The sequence below is a fragment of the Oncorhynchus mykiss genome, chromosome 1 (assembly GCF_013265735.2).
Source record: "Oncorhynchus mykiss isolate Arlee chromosome 1, USDA_OmykA_1.1, whole genome shotgun sequence".
In the NCBI taxonomy this organism is placed as follows: domain Eukaryota; kingdom Metazoa; phylum Chordata; class Actinopteri; order Salmoniformes; family Salmonidae; genus Oncorhynchus; species Oncorhynchus mykiss.
The window spans coordinates 60,180,821-60,208,601 of NC_048565.1; the positions used below are offsets into that span (position 1 = coordinate 60,180,821).

The 27,781-nt window shown below is 43.5% G+C and overlaps 1 protein-coding gene across 1 annotated transcript in view; it reads left to right on the plus strand.

The window, feature by feature from the left end:
• The first annotated feature begins 2,394 nt into the window (after positions 1-2,394).
• Positions 2,395-27,781, plus strand: part of LOC110526033 (peroxisome proliferator-activated receptor gamma coactivator-related protein 1) — a 35,458-nt gene continuing 10,071 nt past the window's right edge. The window contains exons 1-10 of the mRNA XM_021606624.2: positions 2,395-2,550; positions 10,905-11,030; positions 11,187-11,339; positions 13,501-13,581; positions 13,801-15,964; positions 16,084-16,137; positions 23,756-23,816; positions 24,111-24,178; positions 25,617-26,331; positions 26,654-26,869. Of these exons, the coding sequence (XP_021462299.2) occupies positions 2,470-2,550; positions 10,905-11,030; positions 11,187-11,339; positions 13,501-13,581; positions 13,801-15,964; positions 16,084-16,137; positions 23,756-23,816; positions 24,111-24,178; positions 25,617-26,331; positions 26,654-26,869 (3,719 nt within the window). The 5' untranslated portion in view covers positions 2,395-2,469. The remainder of the gene's footprint in view (positions 2,551-10,904; positions 11,031-11,186; positions 11,340-13,500; positions 13,582-13,800; positions 15,965-16,083; positions 16,138-23,755; positions 23,817-24,110; positions 24,179-25,616; positions 26,332-26,653; positions 26,870-27,781) is intronic.

Consider the following 27,781-nt stretch of genomic DNA (forward strand, 5'->3'; position numbering starts at 1 on the left):
ATGTGTGCAACCAAAACTCTGACTGTAGAAACTTTAATTTGTGTACAGCATCCTTTCTAACATGGGAAAAAAAACACTAAAACCAAATAATAATACCCCACACTTCTAAATCGAACAGAGTATTAACTACTAACAAATATTAATTAATTGGTGGGTTGTGTGTGGATGCTGGCATGTGTAGCAAAAATCGTAGGGAAAACACAAACAAAATTGTTACTATGCCTTCTGCTCAAATACTGTATACTGGAATGCAGCCCTGGGACAATTAAACTGGAAAAATTATTGTTGTTGTCTAGAAAATATTGCATATCTAAAAGATTAAAAGAAGTATCATATAAACTAATTCACAGAGTGTACCCTATAAAGACCATTATTGTACACAGACTCAAAATTGCTATTGATGACAAATGTGTGTTTTGTGGTTTTGACCCAGAAACTATTGACAATTTATTTGGGGACTGTTCTCATGTCAGAAGATTGTTGATTGAGTTAGAATACTTTATTTTAAGGGAAACTAATTTTAATGTTTATTTGGAAAACTGATGTTGTGTTCTATTTTGACCCAATTGATACGGACCCCAATTTCCTTTTAATTGTTAATTTGATTATTTTTTTAGATTTGTGTAATCTATTTGTGGAGTACTTACCTTTCTTAACTAAATCCAATATACCAGTAGGGTAGCGTTTAGGGGGCCCTAACTGAGATTTCGTTGGGAGAACCCCCACCTCACAGGCTAAGTATTTAACTGACCACAGTCTTGACCCAAGAGAGAGAAATGTATGTTTGAGAGTTATATCCTGCAATTCTACACATTTTGCACCTTGTGTATTCTACTATTCTAACAGTAAGCTGAGACCAGTGGTGCAAAGTACTTAAGTAAAAAATACTTTAAAGTACTACTTAAGTAGTTTTTTTTAGTATATGCACTTTACTATTCATATTTTTGACAACTTTTACTTTTACTTCACTACATTCCTAAAGAGAATGATGTACTTTTTACTCCATACATTTTCCCTGACACCCAAAAGTACTCGTTACATTTTCAATGCTTAGCAGCACAGGGAATGGTCAAATTCACACACTTATCAAGAGAACATCCATGGTCATCCCTACTGCCTCTGATCTGGCGGACTCAATAAACACACATGCTTTTTTTGTAATTGATGTCTGATTGTTGGAGTGTGCCCCTGTCTAGCCATAAATAAATAAAAACAAGATAATTGTGCCGTCTGGTAGGCTTAATATAAGGAACAACAAATTATGTATACTTTTACTTGTACTTTAATACTTAAGTATATTTTAGCAATTACATTTACTTTTGATACTTAGGTATATTTAAAACCAAATACTTTTCGACTTTTACTCAACTAGTATTTTACTGGGTGACTTTCACTTTTACATGAATCATTTCTATTAAGGTATCTTCACTTTTACTCAAGTATGACCATTTAGTACTTTTTCACAACTTGTTGAGACCCTGACTGAGTTCCAAATTAATTATTTTTTTTATTAAAAAAATTGACTGTAGTGTTTTTGGAAATTGATCTGCGGGCCGCCAATTTAGTTGGCCATCCCTGTGCCAGACCACTGAGGTATAATTTAAAAAACGGTAGAGTATGAAGAAACTGCTTCTGTTCAGAAATCCCCGATCACTCTTTTAGGCGATATCATGGCGACGTTGGGGTAGTCTAGCGCATGTGCAGGCCGTCAAAGCCACTCCTTCGATATAATGTCGTTTTTGACGATTTTTAAATTTTTAATTTCACCTTTATTTATCCAGGTAGGCTAGTTGAGAACAGGTTCTCATTAACAACCGCGACCTGGCCAAAATAAAGCAAAGCAGTGCGACACAAACAACAACATAGAATAAACATGGAATAAACAAACATATAGTCAACAATACAATATAAAAAGTTTATATACAGTGTGTATAAATGAGGTAAGATAAGGGCGATAAAGGCAATAAATAGGCCATATTGGCGAAATAATTACAATATTGCAATTAAACACTTCAGCGATAGATGTGCAGAAAATGAGTGTGCTAGTAGAGATACTGGGGTGCAAAGGAGCAAATGTGTCAGTATGTCACAAGGTTGGGGCAATGACATGTTCAAATACTTAAGGCATTGGCTCGAATCTAGCCTTTGGATTTCTAGAATATGAACAAACTAAGGAATAATATCATACCCCCCTAACCCCGGCCTGGTCTGCTACGCAAGCGTTCGCGAAAGTCTCACGATGTTGCACATCTGGGTATGGGACACTTTGTGATTTATGCCAACGGTCTTTGGTCCAGGCCATAGATTGGTCCAGACTTCGGTGAGGGCGGAGTTCAACTCTGAACCTATAGATCATTTAGCCGGGAATAAAAATACCACGTGTCCCCGCCCCGTCTTGTTCCATCAGTGCACGATTCACATAAAAAAAAATAAAAAAAATCCCCGCAAAGAGCAAGAGTTGTTGCTAAGATGGCGGCGCGGTGGGGAGCAGGCGAGGCGATGTTAACTGCCTGCAACATGGATTTTTTCTCTACAAATACACTGGACGAGGTAAAGTACAATGATTTGACACTTATGTGTTTTTTATTTGGTATCACGCGTGTATTTCTGCTGTATGTGAATGTCTCGTGTGCTGGGAATAATGCGCTGGGAAAAAGTGACACGTGGATAAAATCACTGCTGCACAGACGAATCATGGCATGGTTATTAGCAGATGGTAAGGTTACAACTAAGGTATATTTATACGTAGAATGTTTTCATGGGTGTTTTGTTAACTGCTGCATTAGTTAGTATACAAACCTTCTGAAGTAGCCGGCTAGCTAAGTAACGCATTGCTAGCCGGGATAATGCCCGGATGTGTGGTTAGCTGTAGACAACGTGTTTTTAATGTTGGCTTTAAATGTGTTGAATTTAGTATTTGATTTAATTGTTTACTATATCGGCCAAACAAGGCAATGAACATGTAGTGTAGTTATCTTAAGGCCATTTATGAACGTACGAATTTAGTCAACGTAAAACCACATGGATGACTAATAGGGAGTTGTCCAGATTGTTTGGCTAAGATGAGGCCATTGACAACTAGCTGGATATCCGTATAAAATCGTGACAAGTCGATGTCTGGCAATTTGAACATCGTATAACCAAACGTGTTGATTGAATAAACGTGTAAAGGCAATCTATATGCGTCATGTTAACGGATGTTATTTTGGGCCTAGCTTTAAATTCTGTCTCAAGATGATTCATTCCCACGTGGTTGTAAATGTATGACGTAAACCTTTCAATGAAACTGCAAAATCGTGAATTGAAGTATATAGATTGTCAGTGTAATGTACAAAATTGGACATGATCGTTAACCTCGTTTTACAGTTCAATGGCTGCAGGTACGTTGGCTTGAGAAATGGTTTGTAATGGGTGAACCCCTGGCTACACGTGCAACCTTGTTTTAGACAGTAATGGCACACCTTTGGGCGATTGGCAACACTTCTCTTTTAACCCGAGGTTGTATATGAGATTGTAATATTATTCCCACTACCATGTTCATTAACATGAGCAACACGTGGTGTTCTCTTGTTGACTCACTAAAAACCAAAAGCACTAGCTACGTTTTCTCGGTCAACCATGAAGCATACCAGTCTGTGTATATTTCAGACAACGGAGTTGTATTTGAGGAATTATTAGCACAGATGTGTATAAAATACATTCCTGTCTGGAATCCACGAGGGTAGCAACGGTCTTTCCTACAGTGGAGCCGCGTTTGTTGTAGTGCAACACGTGGTAATGAGGAAGGAGATCCCCTTTGGGCGAGGTGCGTGGTAGCAACATTTCCTACTGCGCAGGGTCAGTTACTTGTGCATGGACTGAACGACACGTGGGTTGCAGATGGTAGATTGCCCAAACATTATCTCTCCTAAATACTCGACAGCTTTATAGATTAGGAATGAGGTGTATGTATTTTATTGCAGTTGATGTACCTATTTGATTTCTCCCCATAAATGGAATGCAAAGTGCCCAAGTCTGTCCCTGGCACCCTTTACGTGATGGTGGGTCTTGTGTAAGTGGACGGTAGTGAACACAACTGTCTAGGTCCTGCCATAAGAATACCTTTTAAATGAATATAATCCATCTTGTTTGCTGCTGAAGACTTCACTGTCCTCCCAACATGAACAGCATACTGTTCACCATGATAAACATGTTTATTTTTTTCCCTTCTTCCTTGGGACATCACACTTGGACAAGGGGCCTAGATACTAGGCTACATTTATCTCTACAGTGCTATGATGGCCTGGCCCAATGTAACATTATGTATGTTGGAAAGCTTCCAAAGATTTCTCCTCTTTAAGGCTGTGCTGCTGCAGGGTAAGCTCAGATGGAGACTGATCTTCATAAGTGACTCACTGCCTTCTGATTTGAAAGGACAGAGTATTGGGTGCTGTGTGGTATTTAGTTTGTGGGTTTGATTTTATGATCGTTTACATGCAATTCTGACATCTGGGCTATATGATGTTGTGAACCCCCTGCCTGAGGCAGATTCCTTGTCAGGGTGCCTCACTGTAGAAGACACACTTCCCACCCAGTCCTAGTTCTAAAGACACACAGGTACCCCTCTCGCAGGCACCACCCGGACTTTAACTTCAGATTCTGGGGCAGTTGGTAATTTGCATCGGAATGCTCTCCCCGGGGCTCCTATCCTTGTCGTGTTTGTCCTGCTAATATCAAATCAGCCCTAACCTGCTTCATCGTCCTGTTGCGTAACATTACCTTGTTGTGCTAGTGTGTAGGTAGTCCCAGGGTGTGACTATTTGTCGCATATGCTCCTAAATATTTTGCTGTGCCACCTGGAATTCTGAGTTAAAAGCATTGTGCCTAAACATTTGTCTATGATTAAGCTTCACTGTACTGTTTCTGAATGACAGAGAACTGAGCATATATTTGTAACTTTGTAGAATGCGCCAGCGAAAACTGGTTTCTGGTCCAATTAGTTCAAAAGGTATGACCCATGATACCCGCTGAACTAGTCTTCCTATAGCGCATGTGTCAAACTCATTCCGTGGAGGGCTGAGTGTCTGCGGGTTCCGCTCCGCCTTTGTACTTGATTGATTAATTAGTCGCTAATTAGTAAAGAATTCTCCTCACCTGGTTGTCTAGGTCTTAATTGAAAGGAGAAACCTGCCGACCCTCTGCACTCCATGGAATGAGTTGTACACCCCTGCTATAGCGGATTGGCTGACAGCATTTTACTTTCATAAACCATGTCACGTGGTTTAATTAAACTCCTCGAGTCGTTGGTAGTTAGCTTACGACCTGGTAGCTTTACCAGTATATCCAAACATTTGGGTGTCACAGAAAAGGAGATAATTGAATGGCAGATCTCTTGCATGTTGTAGCTCAAACTTGACTTGGAGACGGTGTACAATTTTCTATGTAATGCATATCAAAAGGAAAATAGTGCTTTTACAAAAAGTACTTTTTGTATTTTCAATCTATTTGTATCAAGGTTTTTGAATTTTGTAATAAACAAATGCATTTACAGGATTCAGTATCAGTTTCTAGTGCACATGTGCTTCAGAAGTAGCTGGAATTCATCTAGGCTAGGGATGTAACGATTCACCAATATGCATTAGTGTTGTCACGATAGTAGGGCTGACCCTATTTAGGCAAGTGTTTAAAAAAAGTCGCAGTTGCAAAAAAATATTTGTGCAACGCGTGTCTGTTTCGTCTCAGTGGACTAATCCATTGCGGAGGCCGCAGGGATGGCACAGTGTGGCTAAGATGCACAAGGCGCATTCCTCTAGAATGCGCTCTCTCCCGCCGTTTAGTGCGTATTCATTGTTTCACAGCTTAATTGTGAATTGTTTGCCCTTTGTTATTGTCTATCAATTCCCCATTACATAGATTTTATACATGGATCATACATTTACCGCTAACCCTTGGCCTACGATTTCAATGCCCCGCAGTGCTCAGTTTCACTCTAGGACACCCACAAGCCTCGACTCGCCTGAAGGTCCCCGTTACCAGTTATAACAATTTGTGTGTGTGCATATTAGTTTAAGAAACTTCTTTGGCCCGACCCGGACGACGCTGGGCCAATTGTGCGCCAGCCTAATGGCCGGTTGTGATGCAGCCCAGGATCGAACCGACTCAAACTTCATTTGTCACATGCGCCGAATACAAAAAGTGTAGAATTTACCGTGAAATGGTCACTGCCAAGCCCTTAACCAACTGTGTAGTTCAAGAAGAAAATATTTAAAGTAGACTAAAATAGAAAGTAACACTAAGAATAACAAGGCTATATACAGGGGGGCATCGGTACCTAGTCAGTGTGCGGGGGTACAGGCTGGTTGAGGTTCTGTACATGTAGGTGGGGACGAAGTGACTAACCAGGGTTTGTAGTGATGCCTTAAGCACTGAGGTGCAGTGCCTTAGACCGTGCCACTCGGGAGCCCTAATATCTTAAGGGTATCTGCTCTCAACCACAGCTGTAAACACCGTCCAGTTCAAAGTAAATGGCACAGTTCCATATATGGCAATGGTCTATTTGCATATAGGCTTACTGCAGCACGGATTGTTTATGGGGCACAGGTCTGTAGAGTACGGGCTGAGTCATGTACTATAGAATCCTAATCCGTGTTCTGCCTACAACAATCTCTTGCATAGTTCTTTTTCTCGGTATGTTGCATTGGAAGTAGCTGTGTCGATTCGATCACAATAGCCACAGTCAAGCGAACCGCTGATAGTGTTAACAGGGAAAACTCTAAAGTTGAGTGAAGTTCAATCTTGTGCAACTCCCTGGTGGGCTGATATTCCGCCTGCTCTCTGCAGGTGGCTACTGCTATTTGCCGGTGGGTGCGTCAGCTTAGAGGAAACACTGCCTACACGATACCAAACTTTTACTAATGATACGGTACCAGACCAAGTATGCCGATACGGAAAATGTCAGTGGCCTGGCGTCCTGTCCCAGACACATCCCCGTTTCTCAATGTCATGCACATGTGCTACACAAACCTGATTCACACTTTTCTATACAACTCATAGATTTTTGCTTCACACTAGAGGTCGATCCATTATGATTTCTCAACGCGGATACCGATTTTATTGGAGGACCATAAAAGCCGATGCCGATCTTAAAACTTACTTTTATATATATTTGTAATAATGACAATTACAACCATACTGAATGAACACTTATTTTAACTTAATTATAATACATCAATAAAATTAATTTAGCCTCAAATAAATAATGAAACATGTTCAATTTGGTTTAAATAAGGCAAAAACAAAGTGTTGGAGAAGAAAGTAAAAGTGCAATATGTGCTATGTAACATGTATTCCAACATGTCTCAACATTCCTTTATCAGCCTGTGAACATATACACTACCAGTCAAGAGTTTGGACACACCTACATATTCAAGGGTTTTTCTTTATTTTTACTATTTTCTACATTGTAGAATAATAGTGAAGACATCAAAACGATGAAATAACACCTATGGAATCATGTAGTAACTACAAGGTCGACCGATTATGATTTTTCAACGCCGATACCGATTATTGGAGGACCAAATAAGCTGATACCGATTAATCGTCCGATTAAAAAATATATATTTGTAATAATGACAATCACAACAATACTGAATTAACACTTATTTTAACTTAATATACATGAATAAAAATCAATTTGGAGAAGTAAAAGTGCAATATGTGCCATGTAAAAAAGAAAATGTTTAAGTTCCTTGCTCAGAACATGAGAACATATGAAAGCTGGTGGTTCCTTTTAACATGAGTCTTCAATATTCCCAGGTAAGAAGTTTTAGGTTGTAGTTATTATAGGACTTCTTCTATTTATGTTCTTATAGGCACTTTAGTATTGCCAGTGTAACAGTATAGCTTTTTTCCTTCTCCTCGCTCCTCCCTGGGCTCGAATCAGCAACACATCGACTACAGCCACCCTCGAAGCAGCGTTACCCATGCAGAGCAAGGGGATCAACTACTAGAAGGCTCCGAGCGAGTGATGTTTGAAATGCTATTAGCTAGCCATTTCACTTCGGTTACACCAGCCTAATCTCGGGAGTTGTTAAGCTTGAAGTCCTAAACGGCACTGTATTTCGGAAAGTTGTAGTTTCAACGATTTCATTGAAGATATCATGGCGAATAAATCAGGTAAGGCGAAAAAGTCTAAAGTGAAAGTGAGACAGATTTTTTGTTTGAGGAATCTTGGAGTGTTATGATTCAAACGAACTGAGGAGCTGTTTCTGCAAGGACAGGACTTACTTCTGGACGGGTAAGTGCTAATGCCGTTTTATGAAATATAAAATGTATATATATTATACATTTAAAAAAAATTTTTTTTGCAATGGACTTCCAAGGGGTGTGTTGGTTTGTGTGTATATATACAACAATGGCCGGAGTTGAATGGAAAAGCACTTCACCTTAGTGACTGTTCCCTCTGCTCTAAACAATACATATGTTTATTTTATGTGATAAAAGGCTCATACAATACAAATAATGTTTTAAATGTTTTCTTTCACAGTGATAGCGACTCCGACTGGGAGCCCCCGGTGCCAAGCTGCCCGCTCTACCTGTGCCCCCAGTGGTGTTCATATGCCACAGTTCATTACTGCAGGCATGGCTGCCTCAGGGCCAAAAGGGCACAGCATGGAGGCGTCGTTGTGTTCTGTGTCGCATGAAATGCACCACTTGTTCAGTTTGCCTTACATCAGAAAGAGACTGCTATGGGACATGGCACAGGCAGCAAAATATTGTGACGATTGTGACTTCCAAGGGGTGGACTGTTATTATTTTTTAAAATATTTATTTTGTAATATTAAAAAAAAAAAAAAAGTTAGAATTCCTTTTTGATATGTTGTATATTGTTATTTGCACTGCTGTATATAGTTATAGGTCATTTCACCAATTCGGCAACTTGTGTGGGACACCTGGGTGACTTCATGCTAAATGTCACGTAGCTCACCCATTCCTGACGTTATTAGTCTGAAACTTTGCACACCTACAGTTGCCCTCTAGTGTTATCCATCAAAATTATATCCAGCATCCTATCTGACTGTGTGGCTATTCTAGTACATGTGAAAGATGATACTACAACAATAAAAAACAGAAAACGTATGCTCTTTTTTCTTCCACCAGATCTACTGTGTTATATTCTCCTACATTCAATTAACATTTCCATAAACTTCAGAATGTTTCCATTCAAATGATACCAAGAATATGCATATCCTTGCCTCGGGCTGAGCTACAGGCAGTTAGATTTGGGTATGTCTTCAGGCAGAAATTGAGGACAAAGGGATGCAGCCATAATAGGTTAATGAGATTCACATCTGCAATATAGGCTATATCTCAATTGGTTTAAAATCGTGGATCCTAAATTGTGTCCATAACTTAAGTAAATGTTTTTATACTTAGCCATTAGTGGTAGGCCTGCTCTCCATGTGTAGGTTTGAGAGGAATGGATCCGGGTTAAAGTAATACATTCCCAGCCGATCAAAGGGCAAGTTGAAGCTATTGATCACTACTGGATATATTGCTTAACGGGATGATATGACAACAGCCAGTGACAGTGCAGGGAGCCAAATTCAAAACAGAAATCTCATTAAAATTCCTCAAACATGCATGTATTTTATACGGTTTTAAAGGTAATCTTGTTAATCCCACCAGTGACCACAAACGATTGTTAGGTCACCACAGAAAAACAGCCATTTTTCCAGCCAAAGAGGAGTCACAAAAAGCACAAATAGAGAAATGAATCACTAACCTTTGATCTTCATCAGATGACACTCATAGGACGTCATGTTACACAAGACGTGTGTTTTGTTTGATATAAAGTTCATATTTACATCCAAAAATCTGAGTTTACATTGGCGTGTTATGTTCAGTAATGTTTTGCTTCCAAAACATCCGGTGATTTTGCAGAGAGCCACATCAATTTATAGAAACACTCATAATAAACATTGATAAAAGATACGAGTGTTATGCATGGAAATTTTAGATCCATTTCTCCTTAATGCAACTGCTGTCAGATTTCAAAAAAGCTTTACCGAAAAAGCACACCATGCTATAATCTGAGTACAGAGCTGAGACCAAAACATACCATACAGATACCCGCCATGTTGTGGAGTCAGAAGTCAGAAATAGCATTACATATTCACTTAACTTTGATCTTCATCAGAATGCACTCCCAGGAATCCCAGTTCCACAAGTGTTTGATAAAGTTAATTTATGTCCAAATACCTCTTTGTTCATGCGTTTAGTTACAAATCCAAATTCACGAGCGCAGGCCAGTCAAAGTCTAATTGCATTACAGTCGTAGAAACATGACAAAGGATGTATAGAATCAATCTTTAGGATGTTTTTAACATTAATCTTCAATGTTTCAACCAGAGAATTGTCTTTAGAAAGGAAAAGGAACACAGCTACCCCTCACGGGTGCCTGAAACAAGGTTCTAAATGCTGTTGATATCTAGTGGAAGCCTTAGGAAGTGCAATATGACCCCATAGACATTATTGGATAGGCAAAGACATGAGAACCAACCAACTTTAAAATCCAACCAGGAAGTGGGAAATGTTTCTTGGATTTTTGCCTGCCATATGAGTTCTGTTATACTCAGACATCATTCAAACAGTTTTAGAAATGTCAGTGTTTTCTATCCAAATCTACTAATAATATGCATATTTTAGCTTCTGGGACTGAGTAGTTACTCTAGTGACTCTGGTCACTTTATTCATCCAAGCTACTCAATACTGCCCCCAGCCATAAGAAGTTAAACAATGCATCAAATATGAGTTACAACTTGTACGGGTGTTGGCGCAAGTGGTCGATTTCGGATCGCTTTGACTTGTTGGGTTTTGGTTCTTCAGGCTTACTGACCCATACTCTCCCCGTTTCTCCCCATCAGGCGGTGATCCTCCATGGGGGCCTGTCTAGTGACAGTCTGGAGCTGGAGACAGGAGAAGCTCTGGAGGCCCTGTGCTGTCTGGACCCCTCCATACTGTCCATATTTGAGGATACAACCACAGGAGAGGTAAGGCTCAGAACATAGTTCAAATCGCTTCCTGTTTCCTATATAGTGCTCTACTTCTGACCAGAGCCACTTATGTAATTTAACTTTTTGCTAACTGTATAATAGTTCAAATTTAACTGAATTGTGAAAATGTATTTAAAAATATATTTTTCTCAGAATAAAGTTGGACTTGATGAGGATAACGAGGCGACGCTGCTCACAGCTCTGACTGAGATCCTGGATAACGTGGACAACGAGAACCTGTCCCCCTTCGACACACTGCCAGACTCTGATTTACTGACTGGCCAGAAAGGCCGGGAACACTCTCCGGTGAGTCCCACATACAAACTGAACTTATCCCTATTTGACATGCTGCACAACTCTGAACATGTAAAGACAGACTTTGTTAACTTGCGGTTTGAGGTGAAGAACAAATTACTTAACTCACCACCACTATTGAACTTTTCAATCAGAAATACTATCATATCCCCCAAATAGGCACATTTATAAGCCTACATTTTCGTGACGCCAAGTAGCCTAAGACTACTTATGTATAGTCAGGTGAGCATCCTTACTCAACATTGACAGGAGAGCTACAAACGCGTCGTAATCCGCATTTCAAACTGTCATTTTGTGAGGTGCAGCCAGGAACTTGTACTTTACAATGGCCTGTGGTGGGGCCAATGAACGAGGATTCTCCATCGTTTAAATCTCCAGTTTGGAACATTTTGGCTTCCCAGTAGATTACAACGCCGATGGACAGTTTTGGATAGAATATTAACCTCTCTGGGATATGTGGGACGGTAGCGTCCCAACTGGCTAACATCCAGTGAAAATGCAGAGCGCCAAATTCTAATAAATTACTATAAAAATTAAACTGATGAAATCACACATTCAATATGCCAAATTAAAGCTACACTTGTTGTGAATCCAGCCAACGTGTCAGATTTAAAAAATAATAAAACATGCTTTACGGCGAAAGCAAACTATGCTATTATCTGAGGATAGCACCCAAGCAAACAAACACAGCCCATCATATTTCAACCCTCCAGGCGTGACACAAAACGCAGAAATAAATAATTAATGCCTTACCTTTGACGAGCTGCTTCTGTTGGCACTCATATGTCCCATAAACATCACAAATGGTCCTTTTGTTCGATTAATTCCATCGATATATATATCAAACTGTATATATATATATCCATATCCAAAATGACCATTTATTTGGTGTGTTTGATCCAGAAAAAGACTGGTTCCAACGTGACTACAAAATATCTCAAAAGTTACCTGTAAGCATTGTCCAAACATTTCTAACTACTTTTGTATTACAACTTTAGGTATTTGTTAACGTAAATAATAGGTAAAATTGAAGACTGGGTATACTGTGTTCAATACCGGAGGAAAACAAAGTGTAGCCAGCTTTCAGGTCACACGCCTCTAACAAAGAGTACACTTCCCTCTACCCTCATTCTGAACAGTGTTACTTCTACATTTCTCAAAGGAAAAACCTCAACCAATTTCTAAAGACTGTTGACATCCAGTGGAAGCGATAGGAACTGCAAGAAGGTCCCTTAGAAATCTGGATTCCCAATGAAAGCCCATTGAAAAGAGTGACCAAAAAAAAAAAAACTGAATGGTTTGTCCTTGGGGTTTTGCCTGCCAAATAAGTTCTGTTATAGTCAGACATGATTCAAACAGTTTTAGAAACTTCAGTGTTTTTTTACATCCAAATCTACTAATAATGTGTGAATCTTAGCTTCTGGGCATGAGTAGCAGGTAGTTTAATTTGGGCACGCAATTCTCTATCCTAGAGCAGTTAACAGTATGTCGCCAATGCTCAACGAGAATAACATACGCCACTACCAACACCTCAAACATCTTGACACATTTACGCCGTCATCATCCCAGTTATTTCTACCACCGGAGCAAGACGGAAATGGAAAATAACACCGCTTCGTCTCCAAGCAGCCTTTCTTAGCTGCCTCTGACCGGGCCAAAGAAATGACAGGAGCGATTTATAACCGCAGATATACGCACAACTCTTGCTTAACTAATTTACAGCATGGTGGTGTCACCAGTACTCCATCACACTTTTCAAATGGCTCATACACTAAAAGGGCATTGTCTTTTTCACAATTGAAGTGTTCCAACCTAATGTGGAAGTGCATATGAAACACAGGAAAATCACTTGACTGCAATAGGCCTTTGAATAAACAAACTACAAGAACTGTTGTCATTTCATTTTCTCGCTGTACCGAAACCAAACCGTGACCCTAAACTGTAATGCGTACCAATGGTTTGGTGAACCGTTACACCCCTAGATATAACTGTATACACGGTGGTGTACTTCGTAGGGCTCAGATGTACCCAGCTCTAGGAAGCAGGGCTGTCTAAACAAATAAGAAACTGGTGACTGTTCCAATGGCCTTTAAAAACAAATGTAAATGCCTAACTCGCTGTTTCGTCCTGTGTTTTTCTTCTGATATTGTAGCTGAGGAGACTGCTTTGCTTGTCCCACTCGTCTCCAGAGAGTGAGAGACCCTGCAACACGCGACAGTTCTCCACTGGGAAGGTAGCACAGTTTCTAGCGTTAGCTCCATTTTCATATTGACATGTGCATAAGTCTTCAGAGAAATCATGAGACTTACTGCGGTGAAGTGCAGACACACCAAAAAGTCTAACTGGTGTGAAAGTCTGCAGATGCAGGTGGTCCAGCTGATGTTTTAAACCTTCAAGTTGGACAGAGGAATGCTCCAGACGTTAACCCAATGTTTCCCCTCTCTTTATCTAGAGTCTCCCCAGGACACAGGAGTCTGTCCAGAGGAGTGACGGAGAGGAAGAGGACACAGAGGCTTGTTCTCCCTCCCTGAGCCCAGACAGACAACCCTCGTCCCCAGAGCAAGAGCTCCTGACCTGGGGTGGCCTGCCTCTGGAGCAGCACATGGATGGAGAGAGCATGTCAGTGAGTCTAGGAGAGCTGGTCAGACACATGCACCCCTATTGCATGGCAGTGTGCGTGGAGGATGAAGGGGAAGAACGGCTGCTGGCGGAGGAAGGGATACTGCTGGAAGTGGTCGAACATGGAGAGCATGGCGAGACTATATTTGCCATCCCAGATATGGGCATCCCTTATGCTCATCTCTCTCTCTCCTTGCCGGGAGTAGAAGACTCATTCAAAGCGGAGCAGAGGGTTCCAGATGAAATTTCTGAAGCGGATATGTTGGAGACGCCAGAGTCTGAGTCGGCGAATGATGTCGTAGTTGATGACGTAGCAAAGGTGGCTGGCCCTTCTGACCCTGCCGAGACCCTGAGGGCAAAAGCAAGTGGTGAGAATGTTATCTACAGGAGACCAAAGGAGGAGACTGTAGAAAGATGTCTGTCTCGAAGGAAAAAGAAACGGAAAAACAAAGTGAAGCGTTCACCTGCTGAGGTCACCCCTGAACCTGCCCAGGCAGAGGGCAGGGTCCTGAGGAGCGCGTCCCATAGGGGCGCCGCCCAGGAAACTTCGGCCCGGAAGCCCATCAAAGAGACGACCAGACCAGAGAAAAAGGACAAAGAGACGTTTTCTTCTGCCATATCTATGGCTGCCCCCGAAGCCCCAAAACAGAAGACGAGAGCAACACATGCTGGCGAAACACAACACGTACAGCGACAGAGCCATGTGGAAGTCACAACCTTAACACTATCCACACACCCCAGCGTTAAGGTCATCCCCGCCTCAGACCATGTGTTGAAGGTCATGGCCTCTGACCTGTTGCCAGTGACTATGACCCCAAAGAAACTCCCCCAAACAGCCACAGGCTGCGAGAAGCCTCAAAGCCTTCTAGCTTCTGCAGCTAACCCAACAGCCCCCCAGGCAATGACAATCAACCCTGCAGCACCCCAGGCGCTTAACCCAAGTGAACGACCTGTGTCAGTGGCCCCCCAGGCAATAATGCAGTCCAACAGTGCCTCTCTAGCGGCCCCCCAGGTGATCCCCAAGCCCATTAAGGCCTCCCAGGCTATTGAGCCCAAGCCTAAGCCCCTGTCCCTCCAGCAGTACCGGCTGCTGCGGCAGCAGAAGAAACCGGCCCCCTTAGAGAGACCAGAGGACCAGAGCACCAAGTGGCCCAGCCTCCCTGATGCCCCTACCGAGTTGCCCCCTATCCCCTGCCTCCCCATCCCCTCTTCCAGAGACCCTCGTCGCCCCCACCCCTCCCCAGGGAAAACTGAGGTGGAGGTGAAAGCGGCCTGGCAGCCCATGGGACCAGGAGCACCTCCTACACCTGAAGCTCTGCTTGTGCCTCCTGCTTACATGCTGGCCTCCAAATCATCTTCCCCAAGCAAGGCTTCTAGTGCAAATGCATCCCCTATAACCCCTCCCCAGCAAGCGGCTGTTCCTACTCAACAGCCAGCTAAAGCTAGCCAATCCCCCATCTCCGTTGTGCCTTCATCCAGTACTGTGAGTGTAGTACCCCCACCACCCCAGAACCCTTTTGTGAAGCGTAATATACCCCAGGCCCCCCATCCTGCACTCACGAACCCCCTGCTCCAGTCCCAGCTACCCTCCAAGACTGTGGTCCTTATCAAATCTCAGAGCTCCAGTGGAGCCTCTTCTAAAACCACTACAGCTGCCAACAGGCCCGCCCTAATTGCTACTATAGCCCAAAAACCAACCCCTGTCGCTGGTGCTCTACTTGAGAAAACTTTCAACTGCACCACCAACGCTGCTGCTGTTTCTGTTCAGAAACCTACCCCTCCTTTGAAGGTGGCTACTACTCTCCAGAAGGGAGTAGTAGTTACTCTGCCCCGGCCTAAGATGCCTGAGCTGCCTACAGTCACTCCTGGGTCTACCCCAGCCAAACCCTCCACCACCCAGTCCTCCAAACCTGCAGTGAGGTGTACTACAGCCCAGGAGGCCCCCAAAGCCAAGAGCCCTACTCAGGAGCTGATAGAGGCATTCACCAGTGAAATTGGTGAGTGGACATACTGGACATATACTACTGTACTGATCCTCTTGTTGCTTAAATGTGTTTAGCCTTGCCACAGTTTGTGGTTTATTGGTATAGTACTGAGTGGTTCTGTTATCTCACAGGTATTGAAGCTGCTGACCTCACCAGCCTGCTGGAGCAGTTTGAAGAGACTCAAGGTGAGTGATACTGAGTATTGACACATGCGTTCTCTCTGGCTGTAGGGGACACAGTTATAAAAAATGACTGACAAATTTCTTCAGTCTACATTTCTTTCACATTTCCGTGTTTCTTTGGCATTAGTTAATCTATAACGAATAACCCACTGTTTATTGAACAAGACAGTCTGTTAGAAAAGTTGGGAATTTTGCATTAATGGTTGATTCTTCCTCGCTGAAAATATAATCCACGTAGCCCTTACTCCTCGAGCATGCTAGTGGGCCTAATGGTTTTGGTGTTAGCCAACAGCAAGTCAGATGTTAGCTAACAGCTCAGTGGGTCCGCCAGTTCAGTAGTACTAGACTAAATCTGTCACCAGGATCACTTTCACTGGACTGTATAGTGGAGGGAAGTGGCGTGTAGGGTTGCAGGGCTATCTCTGGCCCTGTATGGGGTGGGTGGAGGATTTGCGTGCCAAGACTCCTGCGGTTAAGAACGGGCACCGTACGAAGTTGAAGGCTGACAAACATTGGACGTTGCAGGTCCATCTGCAATGTGCTCAATGTTTTGGTGCAGGTAAGTAGCTTGGCGTAGCAGCGGTTTCAATGTTTTTGCTTATCTAGATGGGTCTTCATTGTGGATTGACACTCATTTTCTTTGATTTAAAATATCCATTTGATGTTACATATTAGGATATACCAGGACTTGTTTTATTAAATAAAACAACTTTTAGAATGTAGTAGCCTATAATGTGCGCCTCAGCCTTCATGCATGTAGCCTGTTTCAAATGAAGTGATCACTACTACAATGCAAGGTGGAATTTAAATGATGGTATAAAAATGTAGCTACAACAACAAGCAACCAGCAGGTAGGCTGTGATATGAGTTAAGGAGAAAGCACAGCAATATATAGCCTGGCTAGTTTAGCTAGCTAGCTAGCTAGCTTCTTGAGGTTACGCCGATTTGACGCAGTCAAGGTGGGCACTGTCAAATGGGATGATGAATAACATTGTGGCTGCTGCAAGTTAGCCAGTTTAACTAGTCTTTGACGAGCTGGCATAGCTGCATGTCTATTTCCCTCCTGTCAGCTCCACTCGCATTTCTCACACACCATCCGGTCCTTCCCCCGCAGCAGCAGAGCTGGAGTCTCTCCCGTTGTGCTCAGGTTAAAAACAGAAGTAAAAAAAATAAAAATAAAATCATGTATTCTGGATATCAGTCCCCCCCCCCCCCCCATTATTTGAGTATTACTTTTCTTTCAAACGCCCATCCCTAGTTCTGAGTTCATGTTTGGTTACATGATTTGTGATGTATTCTGCATGTGAATAATGAACATGGTAAGTCTTATCTAGTTAAGTGCCCACTTCGAGTTAGAAAGCATTGGTATTCAAGTTCGAACATTGAGGTGAAAGTTGTTAACATGGGCTATGGCTGTTTCAGGAGATGGATTTTGATGTTCTAACCTTTTAATGAGGCGGTCATTTATTTTCCCCAAAGGGGTAGGGCTAGGCGTTATACCTATTTAACTATATAACGTTATTGATGCGCTGACCGGTTTGGGTTTTACCGTGTTTTCTATAATGGTTTTTCAACATATGGTTTGTTAAATGTGATGCCCAACTCCATCGCATATGTCAATTTTTATAGTTTACTGTTTGCTTCCTGCAAGTCGAGTCTCACCCTGTTCTCCTGCATGTCGTAGCCCTGCCCCATCACTCAAGGGGAGCATGTTGCTCAACTACGGAGTCACGAGCACTTCACTTGCCGTTCAGTCTGCATGGTCAGAAGAAACGAGATGTCGGTGACACCGATGCTGCTTCCAAGCATTGTATAATTACACGATTACACTGCAGAAAAAAACATAAATGCAACATGTTAAGTGTTGGTTTCATGAACTGATATAACACTACAATTTTTCCATATGCACAAGCTTATTTCTCAAATTTTGTGCACATTTGTTTACATCCCTGTGAGTGAGCATTTCTCCTTAGCCAAGATAATACATCAATTTGACAGGTGTGGCATATCAAGGAGCTGGTTAAATGGCATGATCATGACGCAAGTGCACCTTGTGCTGGGGATAATAAAAGGCCACTAAAATGTACACTTGTCACACAACACAATGCCATTGATGTCTCAAGTTGAGGGAGCGTGCATTTGGCATGCTGACACCCGAGCTGTTGGCAGAGAATGTACTGTTAATTTCTCTACCACAAGTTGCTTCTAATATCGTTTTAAGGAATTTGGCAGTACGTCCAACTGGCCTCAACCATAAACCATGTGTAACCATGCCAGCCCAGAACCTCCATCTGGCTCTACCTGCGGGACGGTTGGTGTGAGACCAGCCACCCGGACAGCTGATGAAACTAGGTTTGCACAACCAAAGAATTTCTGCACAAACTGAAGCTCCTCTGCATGCTTGTCTCGCCAGGCAAATGCTCACCTTAGATGGCTAGGGAAGTGTGCTCTTCACGGAGGAGTCTGTTTCAACTGTACTAGATTTTATGGATGAATTTGAATACTCAGATTCTGTGACGCGATCCAGAAGCCCGTTGTCGAGCCATTCATCTGCCGCCATCACCTCATGGTTTAGCATGATAATGAATGGCCCAGTGTCGCAAGGATTTGTTCAAAATTCCTGGAAGCTGAAAAATGGCCCAGTTCTTCCATGGCAGCATACTCACCAGGCATGTCCCCATTGAGCATGTTTGGGATGCTCTGGCTCAATGTGTACGGCAGCGTGTTCCAGTTCGCACCAATATCCAGCAAATTCGCACAGCCATTGAAGAGTCGGACAACATTCCACAGGACACAATCAACAGCCTGATTCACTCGATGCATAAAGGAGACCACGCCTCTAACTCTTTTTTAAGCATCTGTGACCAACAGATGCATATCTCTATTCCCAGTCATGTGAAATCCATAGATTACAGCCTAATGAATTTATTTCAATTGACATATTTCCTTATGAACTGTGACTATTTCCTTATGAACTGTGAAATCTTTGAATTGTTTCATATTGCCTTTTTATTTTTGTTCAAAGTAGTTTGTGTATCTCTTAAGTCTGCAAAAGGCTTTCTTTTCTTAACATGTTGTGGCTAAAGTAAATATTGTTAGCCAAATGTAAACGTAGCTAGCTAATAGTGTGATTTTAAGTGCTGGTGTAGGCCTAGAGCAGCATGATTTTAGAAGATACCATTGCACAATCAGCGGAATAGGCCAAGCATGAATGTTTAGTTAGAGAGCTAGCAAGCAACATGTAATGTATTTTATAATTTTTTTAACTAGGAAAGTCTGTTAAATTATTTTTTACAATAACGGCCAACCAAAAGGCTTTCTGCGGGGACAGGCTGGGACTAAAAATAAAGAATATAGGACACAACGCACCACCACGAGACAACGCTACATTGACCTAAAGATCACACAGCATGGTAGCAACACAAGATGACAACATGGTACAAACATTATGTACAAAGGGTAAGAAGGTAAAGACAATACATCACGCAAAGCAGCCACAACTGTCAGTACATAGCCTAGTGTTTAGCACGTTGGACTAGTAACCGAAAGGTTGCAAGATCAAATCCCCGAGCTGACAAGGTAAAAATTTAAATGAAGAGGAAGAACTGTCCAGTTTGAATGTTTGCAGCTTGTTCCAGTCTCTAGCTGCAGCGAACTGAGAAGAGTGACCCAGGGATGTGTGCTGTGGGGACCTTTTAACAGAATGTGACTGGCAGGTGGATGATGGGGCTGCAGTAGGCATCTCGGGTAGGGGGGGGAAGTGAGGCCTAAGAGGGTTTTATAAATAAGCATACACCTGTGGGTTTTGCGACGGGTAAACAGAGATGACCAGTTTACAGAAGAGTGATGTTTACAGAAGAGTGAAGAGTGCAGTGATGTGTCCTATAAGGAGAACTGGTTGCAAATCTGATAGCCGAATGGTAAAGCCCATCTAGGCACTCAAGCTCCCTTACCTGCCAATCTATGAATTGTCTCCATAATCTAGCATATCTGAATCAGGGTTGGTTTTGGCAACTGGGGTGAAAGAGGAGCGATTACGAAAGAGGAAACCAGGTCTAGATTTAACTTTAGCCTGCAGCTTTGTGCTGAGAGAAGGACAGTGTACCATACCCCCAAGTACTTGTATGAGGTGACTACCTCAAGCTCCGCCCCTCTCCCCACAGGTGTGACTACTACCTCCTGAGGGTTTGTTCTTCTTACCAAACCTCGGCCCCACGCTTTTCTTAATTTACTTCAACATAGCTCAGGCAGTAGGAACATTTATACGCAGATTGTCTTATACTCAGCTGGCCCCTCCCTGGATTTTGTGTTAAACACTCAAAAGCTTTTAGTGTCCAACAAGCTTTCTCTGACCTTCTGTTTTGGAGGTGTTCAGAACAAGGTTAAGGGCAGAGAAAGAATTTAAAGGTGTACGGGACTATAAAAGGGTCTAAAAGATCTGAGCCAGATGTTTTTTTGGGGGGGTGGGGGGTCAAGTTTCAGGAGCTCCTTTTTAACACCTCAGACTCATTTTCTCCCTGCAGGCAGTCACCATTAAGGTCATTACAGAAAACACCAGAGGATATTTGTGAGGATAACATTGAGTAGCCTTTTCTGGGTATTGGGAGCCATACCATGTGTGATTTTGGTAATCTGCGAAAGATTTACGGGGACCCATTTGCTTTAGGACTTGGTCAGGTGGTTTAAGCATATCCCAGTTTCGGTCACCTAGCAGGACACATTCAGAGCTAGTGTAAGGGGCCAGCAGAGAGCTTTGGGCAACTAGGGTACAGTCCGGTGCTGATGGAGGACAATAGAACCCAGCAATTGTCAACAAAGAGCTTTTGAGGTAATGCTGAAAACCAGCAAATCAGACTGTGAGCAAATTGCCAGGTGGAATCCAAGCACCAGTTTCAGGCAACGGGAGTAGGTGTCACCCACTTGGGAGAGGCTTATTTCTGGACGCCGATTTCTTGAACAACAGTTGTATCGGATCTGTCCTAGCAAGCTTGGCTGCATTCAGTCCCTATAAAGTAAAATACACTGCTCAAAAAGAATAAAGGGAACACTAAAATAACACATCCTAGATCTGAATGAATGAAATATTATTATTAAATACTTTTTTCTTTACATGGTTGAATGTGCTGACAACAAAATCACACAAATATTATCAATGGAAATCAAATGTATTAAACCATGGAGGTCTGGATTTGGAGTCACACTCAAAATTAAAGTGGAAAACCACACTACAGGCTGATCTAACTTTGATGTAATGTCCTTAAAACAATTCAAAATTAGGCTCAGTAGTGTGTGTGGCCTCCACGTGCCTGTATGACCTCCCTACAACGCCTGGGCATGCTCCTGATGAGGTGGCGGATGGTCTCCTGAGGGATCTCCTCCCAGACCTGGACTAAAGCATCCGCCAACTCCTGGACAGTCTGTGGTGCAACGTGGCGTTAGTGGATGGAGCGAGACATGATATCCCAGATGTGCTCAAATGATTCAGGTCTGGGAAACGGGCGGGCCAGTCCATAGCATCAATGCCTTCCTCTTGCAGGAACTGCTGACACACTACAGCCACATGAGGTCTAGCATTGTCTGGCATTAGGAGGAACCCAGGGCCAACCGCACCAGCATATGGTCTCACAAGGGGTCTGAGGATCTCATCTCGGTACCTAATGGCAGTCAGGCTACCTCTGGCGAGCACATGGAGGGCTGTGCGGCCCCCCAAAGAAATGCCACCCCACACCATGACTAACCCACCGCCAAACCGGTCATGCTGGAGGATGTTGCAGGCAGCAGAACGTTCTCCACGGCGTCTCCAGACTCTGTCACGTCTGTCACGTGCTCAGTGGGAACCTGCTTTCATCTGTGAAGAGCACAGGGCGCCAGTGGCAAATTTGCCAATCTTGTTGTTTTCTGGCAAATGCCAAACGTCCTGCACGGTGTTGGGCTGTAAGCACAACCCCCACCTGTGGACGTCGGGCCCTCATACCACCCTCATGGAGTCTGTTTCTGACCGTTTGAGCAGACACATGCACATTTGTGGCCTGCTGGAGGTCATTTTGCAGGGCTCTGGCAGTGTTCCTCCTTGCACAAAGGCGGAGGTAGCGGTCCTGCTGCTGGGTTCTTGCCCTCCTATGGCCTCCTCCACGCCTCCTGATGTACTGGCCTGTCTCCTGGTAGCGCCTCCATGCTCTGGACACTACGCTGACAGACACAGCAAACCTTCCTGCCACAGCTCGCATTGATGTGCCATCCTGGATGAGCTGCACTACCTGAGCCACTTGTGTGGGTTGCAGACTCCGTCTCATGCTACCACTAGAGTGAAAGCACCGCCAGCATTCAAAAGTGACCAAAACATCAGCCAGGAAGCATAGGAACTGAGAAGTGGTCTGTGGTCACCACCTGCAGAACCACTCCTTTATTGGGGGGTGTTCCCTTTATTTTTTTGAGCAATGTATATTGTAATGTTTTTATGTTCTTTCTTTGATTTCAAAATAGCATTAGACAACACTACTCACTCAGTTCCAGGTTGGTTGGTGTCCTCAGGTCTTTGCTGTTTGTTTGCTAGAGCACCCTCCGTATAGCTTGGAAAAAGGAATCCTCGGTAGCAGTAATCTCTCGTGTGTGTGTGGTCCCCTGTTAAACACTGACCAAGATTTTGCTTCCTACCCTGGCACACTTCCTCTCTGTCAAACAACAATATAACCAAAGTGCTGCCCATTATTTTCCATCAGATTTTACAATTACCTTTCCATGATTTACAGCAGTTCACCAATAAACTCGGTCTAGATTGTTTGTCCATATCTATCATGCAGCCCTATGTGGGAACAGTGCAAGTTACAACAGAAATGTTGATTTTTGGTTGAAGTTAGATTTATTTTATACTGTTCAGCGGGGCGAAAGCCCCATTGAAATTTTGTTGCCACCCCAGGGTCCTGAACTACTGCTATTTAGAACTTAAAGGAAAAGTCCACCCAAATTGTTATGTTTTCATTAGTCAATTGTTGATATTCCCCAAATGTTTTGCATGTCAGAAATCTAGTTAAGGTGGAATGTAACTTTCAAAATACAAAAATTTGCCATCTCATGATGCATTTTGCAAGTTACGTGGGTGGAGTTTGCCTTTTTAATTATTCAAAAACCTGTTACTGTCTTACTATGAAAAATATAGTCATAGATATCTTTGAATATATTATATTTTGGCCATTTTGTCCAGCCCTACAAGGGGGGGAAATTGGGTTCACATTTGATACTATTGCTACTGTGCCTTTAAAATAAGGTGCTGCATAGTCAGGGTGGCTGCTATGCAGACATGTCCACTGAGCTGGAATTCTGCCCTGTCCGCAGATCCATTTAACTTTGACCACTGCCTTTGTCCGGCTGGATGTACAGGCCCCAGCTAGAACAACTGGCCAGATGTGTGTGTGTGTGTGTGTGTGTGTGTGTGTTGGCACTGCCACTGACTAGTCCAGGCCTACCTAGCATAATGGCTGAAATGTGTAGATCTAGCCCAAAATCAAAATGTTATCATGGAAACGAATGCCTATGAATGTGTTGGTGAAAGGTGAGCATGTTACTCTACTGACCTCTCCTCCTTCCCTTGATTTTACTCATTCCTTCTCTTCCCTCTCTCCAGCTAAAGAGGAGCAGTATGTTCTGGAGGTCTCTGGTAGAGCAGCAGCTGTAGGAAACTCTAGGTGAGTTACCCTACAGCCCCATGCTGCTCTGGGTGCGTGTGGGTACTTTGTATGTATGTGTTATCTTGAGACCTACCGCACACTGAAGACCTTTGTCTGACCACACAATGGGCCAAGGGATCCACCATTTAGTTTGTTTTTTTTAAATCCAAAAACAATCTTTTTTTCCCCAGCAACCCAATTGTTCTACTGTCGTAGTCCGTGTGGCTTCTGGGCATAGCCTTACACTTCATCTTAGAAGTGTACCTGTTCAATAATGCAGTGTTCAAGTGTGTGTTTTTGTTTCTATTGTAGTGTGGAGCGGCCATGTGACAGGACAGTTGTGGAGAGAGTCGGCACACATGACCTGGCAAGCACTGCAGGTAAGAGCTACGGTACTAAGCACCCTGTCAGCTGCTAATGCTAACTGTATTCTGCTAATCATAAACCAATCACCCAGTCGTCACTAGTTGCCACGGTCATAAACCCGGTCTATTTCTAAAATGTAACCTGTCAAAATCGGTTTTAAACCTAACCACAATGCTAACTTTATGACTAACCTTAAATTGTGACCAAAGCCTTTTTCATTTTTTTCTCCCCCATATAGACAATTTTGACTTTGTGGCTGAAATCTAGTGGAATCCCAAACGCCCAGTACAATGCTAGTCACACACCAATCAGTCTGTACACTGTAATGCTGATTGTACATTGCTAATGCTAGTCATACACCAATGGTCATACATGGCTCAGTTGGTAGAGCATGATTTATGCAACGCCAGGATTTTAAGTGTATTAATCGCCCTGTACACTGCTAATGCTCATCGCACACCAATCAGCCGGGGCCTAGTTTCCCAAAACATCTTAAGGCTAAGTTCATAATTCAAACCTTCGTAGGAACATAGTTTTGCAAACTTTTGGGAGATTTAACAATCATTAGGAAAGTCGCACTTGAAAACAGTTAGTATATACCGACTGCTTTCGACCACTCGTAGAACGGCTAAGTGCGTTGTTAGGTATATATTTTTTTCTTCCCCCTACCGCGTCACTTCATGCACAAATCTCCGCTAAACATAGAATCAAGATGATCTGTCTGACTGCCGATAACTACGAAGTTGATATTTGCTGCCATAGGCGATATCTCTAGGAGCTGATCCGTCGTTAGTATTGTGGGTTAATTCTAATATTAAGGTAAGATTAGAATGGATAAAGCTGATCAGAGAGCAGGCGCTGCCTTTCGAGCCTATCGGTATTGATGCATGCTCTATCCACTTAACTAACTTTATTTTCCCATGGTTTTGGGAAATGCATGCTACATCTTCGGCCGTTGTAGGAACAATGCATCGTTAAAACACTCGGAAGCCTAAGTTCCATTGCTATGGGGAAACTGGGCCCTGTACGCTACTAATGCTAATCATAAACCATTCAGCCTGTACGATGCTAATGCTAATAATAAAAATAAAAAAACATGTTTTATTGTCACACAATGGATAGGCACAATGAAATGTTTTACAGCATCAGTCATAGTAGTATGGTACCCCTGGAGCAAATTGGGTTTAAGTGCCCTGCTCTGGTCTTCGAACCAGCTACCTTTCGGTTGTAGGTCAAACACTAACTGCTAGTTTACCTGCCGCCCTATACACTAACATACTAAAAACATGTCAGAGGTTAACACCCTAAAGATAAATTGCTGTCACTCATTCAGTAATTGGAACACCGGTCTGTATCTCCTGGTAAAATGCTTGACATCCATTATTGTGGTCTAGTTAGTTATTCTGCTTCAGATTTAACAGTAGTGGACTACTCTCTGTCCCCGTCTCCTAGGTCTGACCCCTCCAGCTACTCCTCCTCACCAGATGTGGAAGCCCTTGGTCCCTGTGGCACTCCTTGGGAAGAACCGAGTGGCTGAGACCCCCAAACCATCGCCCTCCAAGGCCATCCAGATCAACGCGCGGCCCCTGCCCGCCAACAAGCTCCGAAGCAAGCCTCCCAGCCCCCCTATAACTCCCACCCCCAACACGGTGGCTCTCACCCTGGCTTTCTCAGACCACGACTACTGCCTCCCTCAGAAGGAGCCTGTGGCTATTGCTGAAGAGCCAGGCAAGCGCTGGAATGTCAAACAGCAAGCAGCCATCACCATCAGGACCATCGAGCCGCTTGGCAGCACCACTACCAGGGCACCCCAGAGGATCCCTGCCCCCTCACTCCAGACCCTCATTCCTGCCCTGTGTACGAAGACCCAGCAGGCTCCCCTACCCCTGGATGTAAGGACTGATAGGACTAGCTCTGTGCTGGGTACCCCTGACGCTTCTCCCACCAGGCAGGAGCAACAGGTTGGTGCCCTGGAGATGAGTCCCAAGAAAGGGAGATCCTACCGGGGCCACAACATTACCTGCTCCCCCAGCCCCAGGGAAGAAAAGGGAGGACGCGAGAGGAAAAGGAGAATCCACCATTCCTCCAGCCCTTGTTCTACTGACTCGGAGTCTGACTTTCACTCCTCTTCTTCTCAGTCTAGATCTTGCTCTCCACCCAGGAAGAGGTGAGATGCTCGTCCCCTCTTTGTTTCTGTCTTAATCTACTTGTCCTCTCACGAGTCAAGGCAGTGTCCTCTAATGGAGTCTTAAGTCTGACGGGATGAGAAAGTCCATATTCATCTCTGGTCAGTGAGGGGGGAAATGGCTGGTTCATGCTATGGGCACAGATGTCAGTTTTGAACACTTAGTATTAGTTCTCAATCTGTCCTCCCCCATCTGATACTAATGTAGCACTCAAAATGGTGATGTCATTGTTTTACATGTGACTAATGGCTATCTAGTCCATCCTAATCTGACATCACTGACAGATTCCCCCCTCTCCTCCAGGTACAGGCCTCGTCACTCTAAGAGCAGCTCCAGTTCCTCGTCTTGCTCCTCTCGTTCCTCCTCTCGTTCCTCCTCTCGTTCCTCCTCTCCTTCCGTGTCCCGTTCTCCTCCCAGGCGGCGGTATTCCTACTCCTCTTCCCGATCTGGATCCTGGAGTAGGTCCCGTTCCCGCTCTCCCCACAGACGGGCATGGCGCAGAGGCAGTAGTCCACGCAGGTAATTAAAGCACTTTCCTTGTAAATAGCCATGGGGTAAAAAAAACTTGAATCTGGAAATGAACCGCATGCGGTCTGTGTACATTGCCTTCAGAAATGATTCACCCCTTGACCATTTCCACATTTTGTTGCTACAGCCTGAATTGAACATGTCACTGGCCTACACACAATACCACATGTCAGAATTTTGTTTAGAGAAATTATTTAATAATGAAAAGCATAAATGTCTTCAACTCCGTTATGGCAAGAGTAAATATTTGCTTTCACAAGTTGCATGGACTAATCCTGTGTTTAATAGGATTTAAGAATGAATAGCTGCATTGCTGTTCTTGACTGTTGACTTCTGGCCTGCAGTTGCTGTCTCTGTCTGATACACCCGATTGGTTTGTTTTTCAAAGCTTTGCAATAGTGATGTGCTCTTAGTGGCAGCGCATGGTGAAGTCCGTGCAGATTTTCGCCACACTCCTCCCCCACGAAGAAACAGGATGCAGGCTTTGGCAGGTTCATGTTCCTGCTACACCAGGGAAGTCCTCAGTCATCCAAGAAGAGTTCCTGTGGGTGTTGCTTGTGCCTGCGAGCCAGCTCTTCTGCCGTAGGGTAGCAGGGCTTTAGGTCAACAACATGCACTATCCTGACACCTTCCCAAGTGTCCTACAAACATACCAAGTAGTTCACTGGCCCCAATTGCTGCACCACACCGTATTGACCTTTCCATTGCTATGCTAGCTTGGCAGTTAACTGCTTGGATGCCTTTGACAGATGAGAACGGACTCTGACACGAGACTGAGGTTGGAAACATGTCTCGTCTTAAGTTTGTCATAGTTTCTGAGCTATCGTTGTTTGGCTTTGATTCTGCTGGCCACTCTGGCTAGCAAGGTGTGGTGGTGTTGTACTGCATCAAACGCTGGTCAGT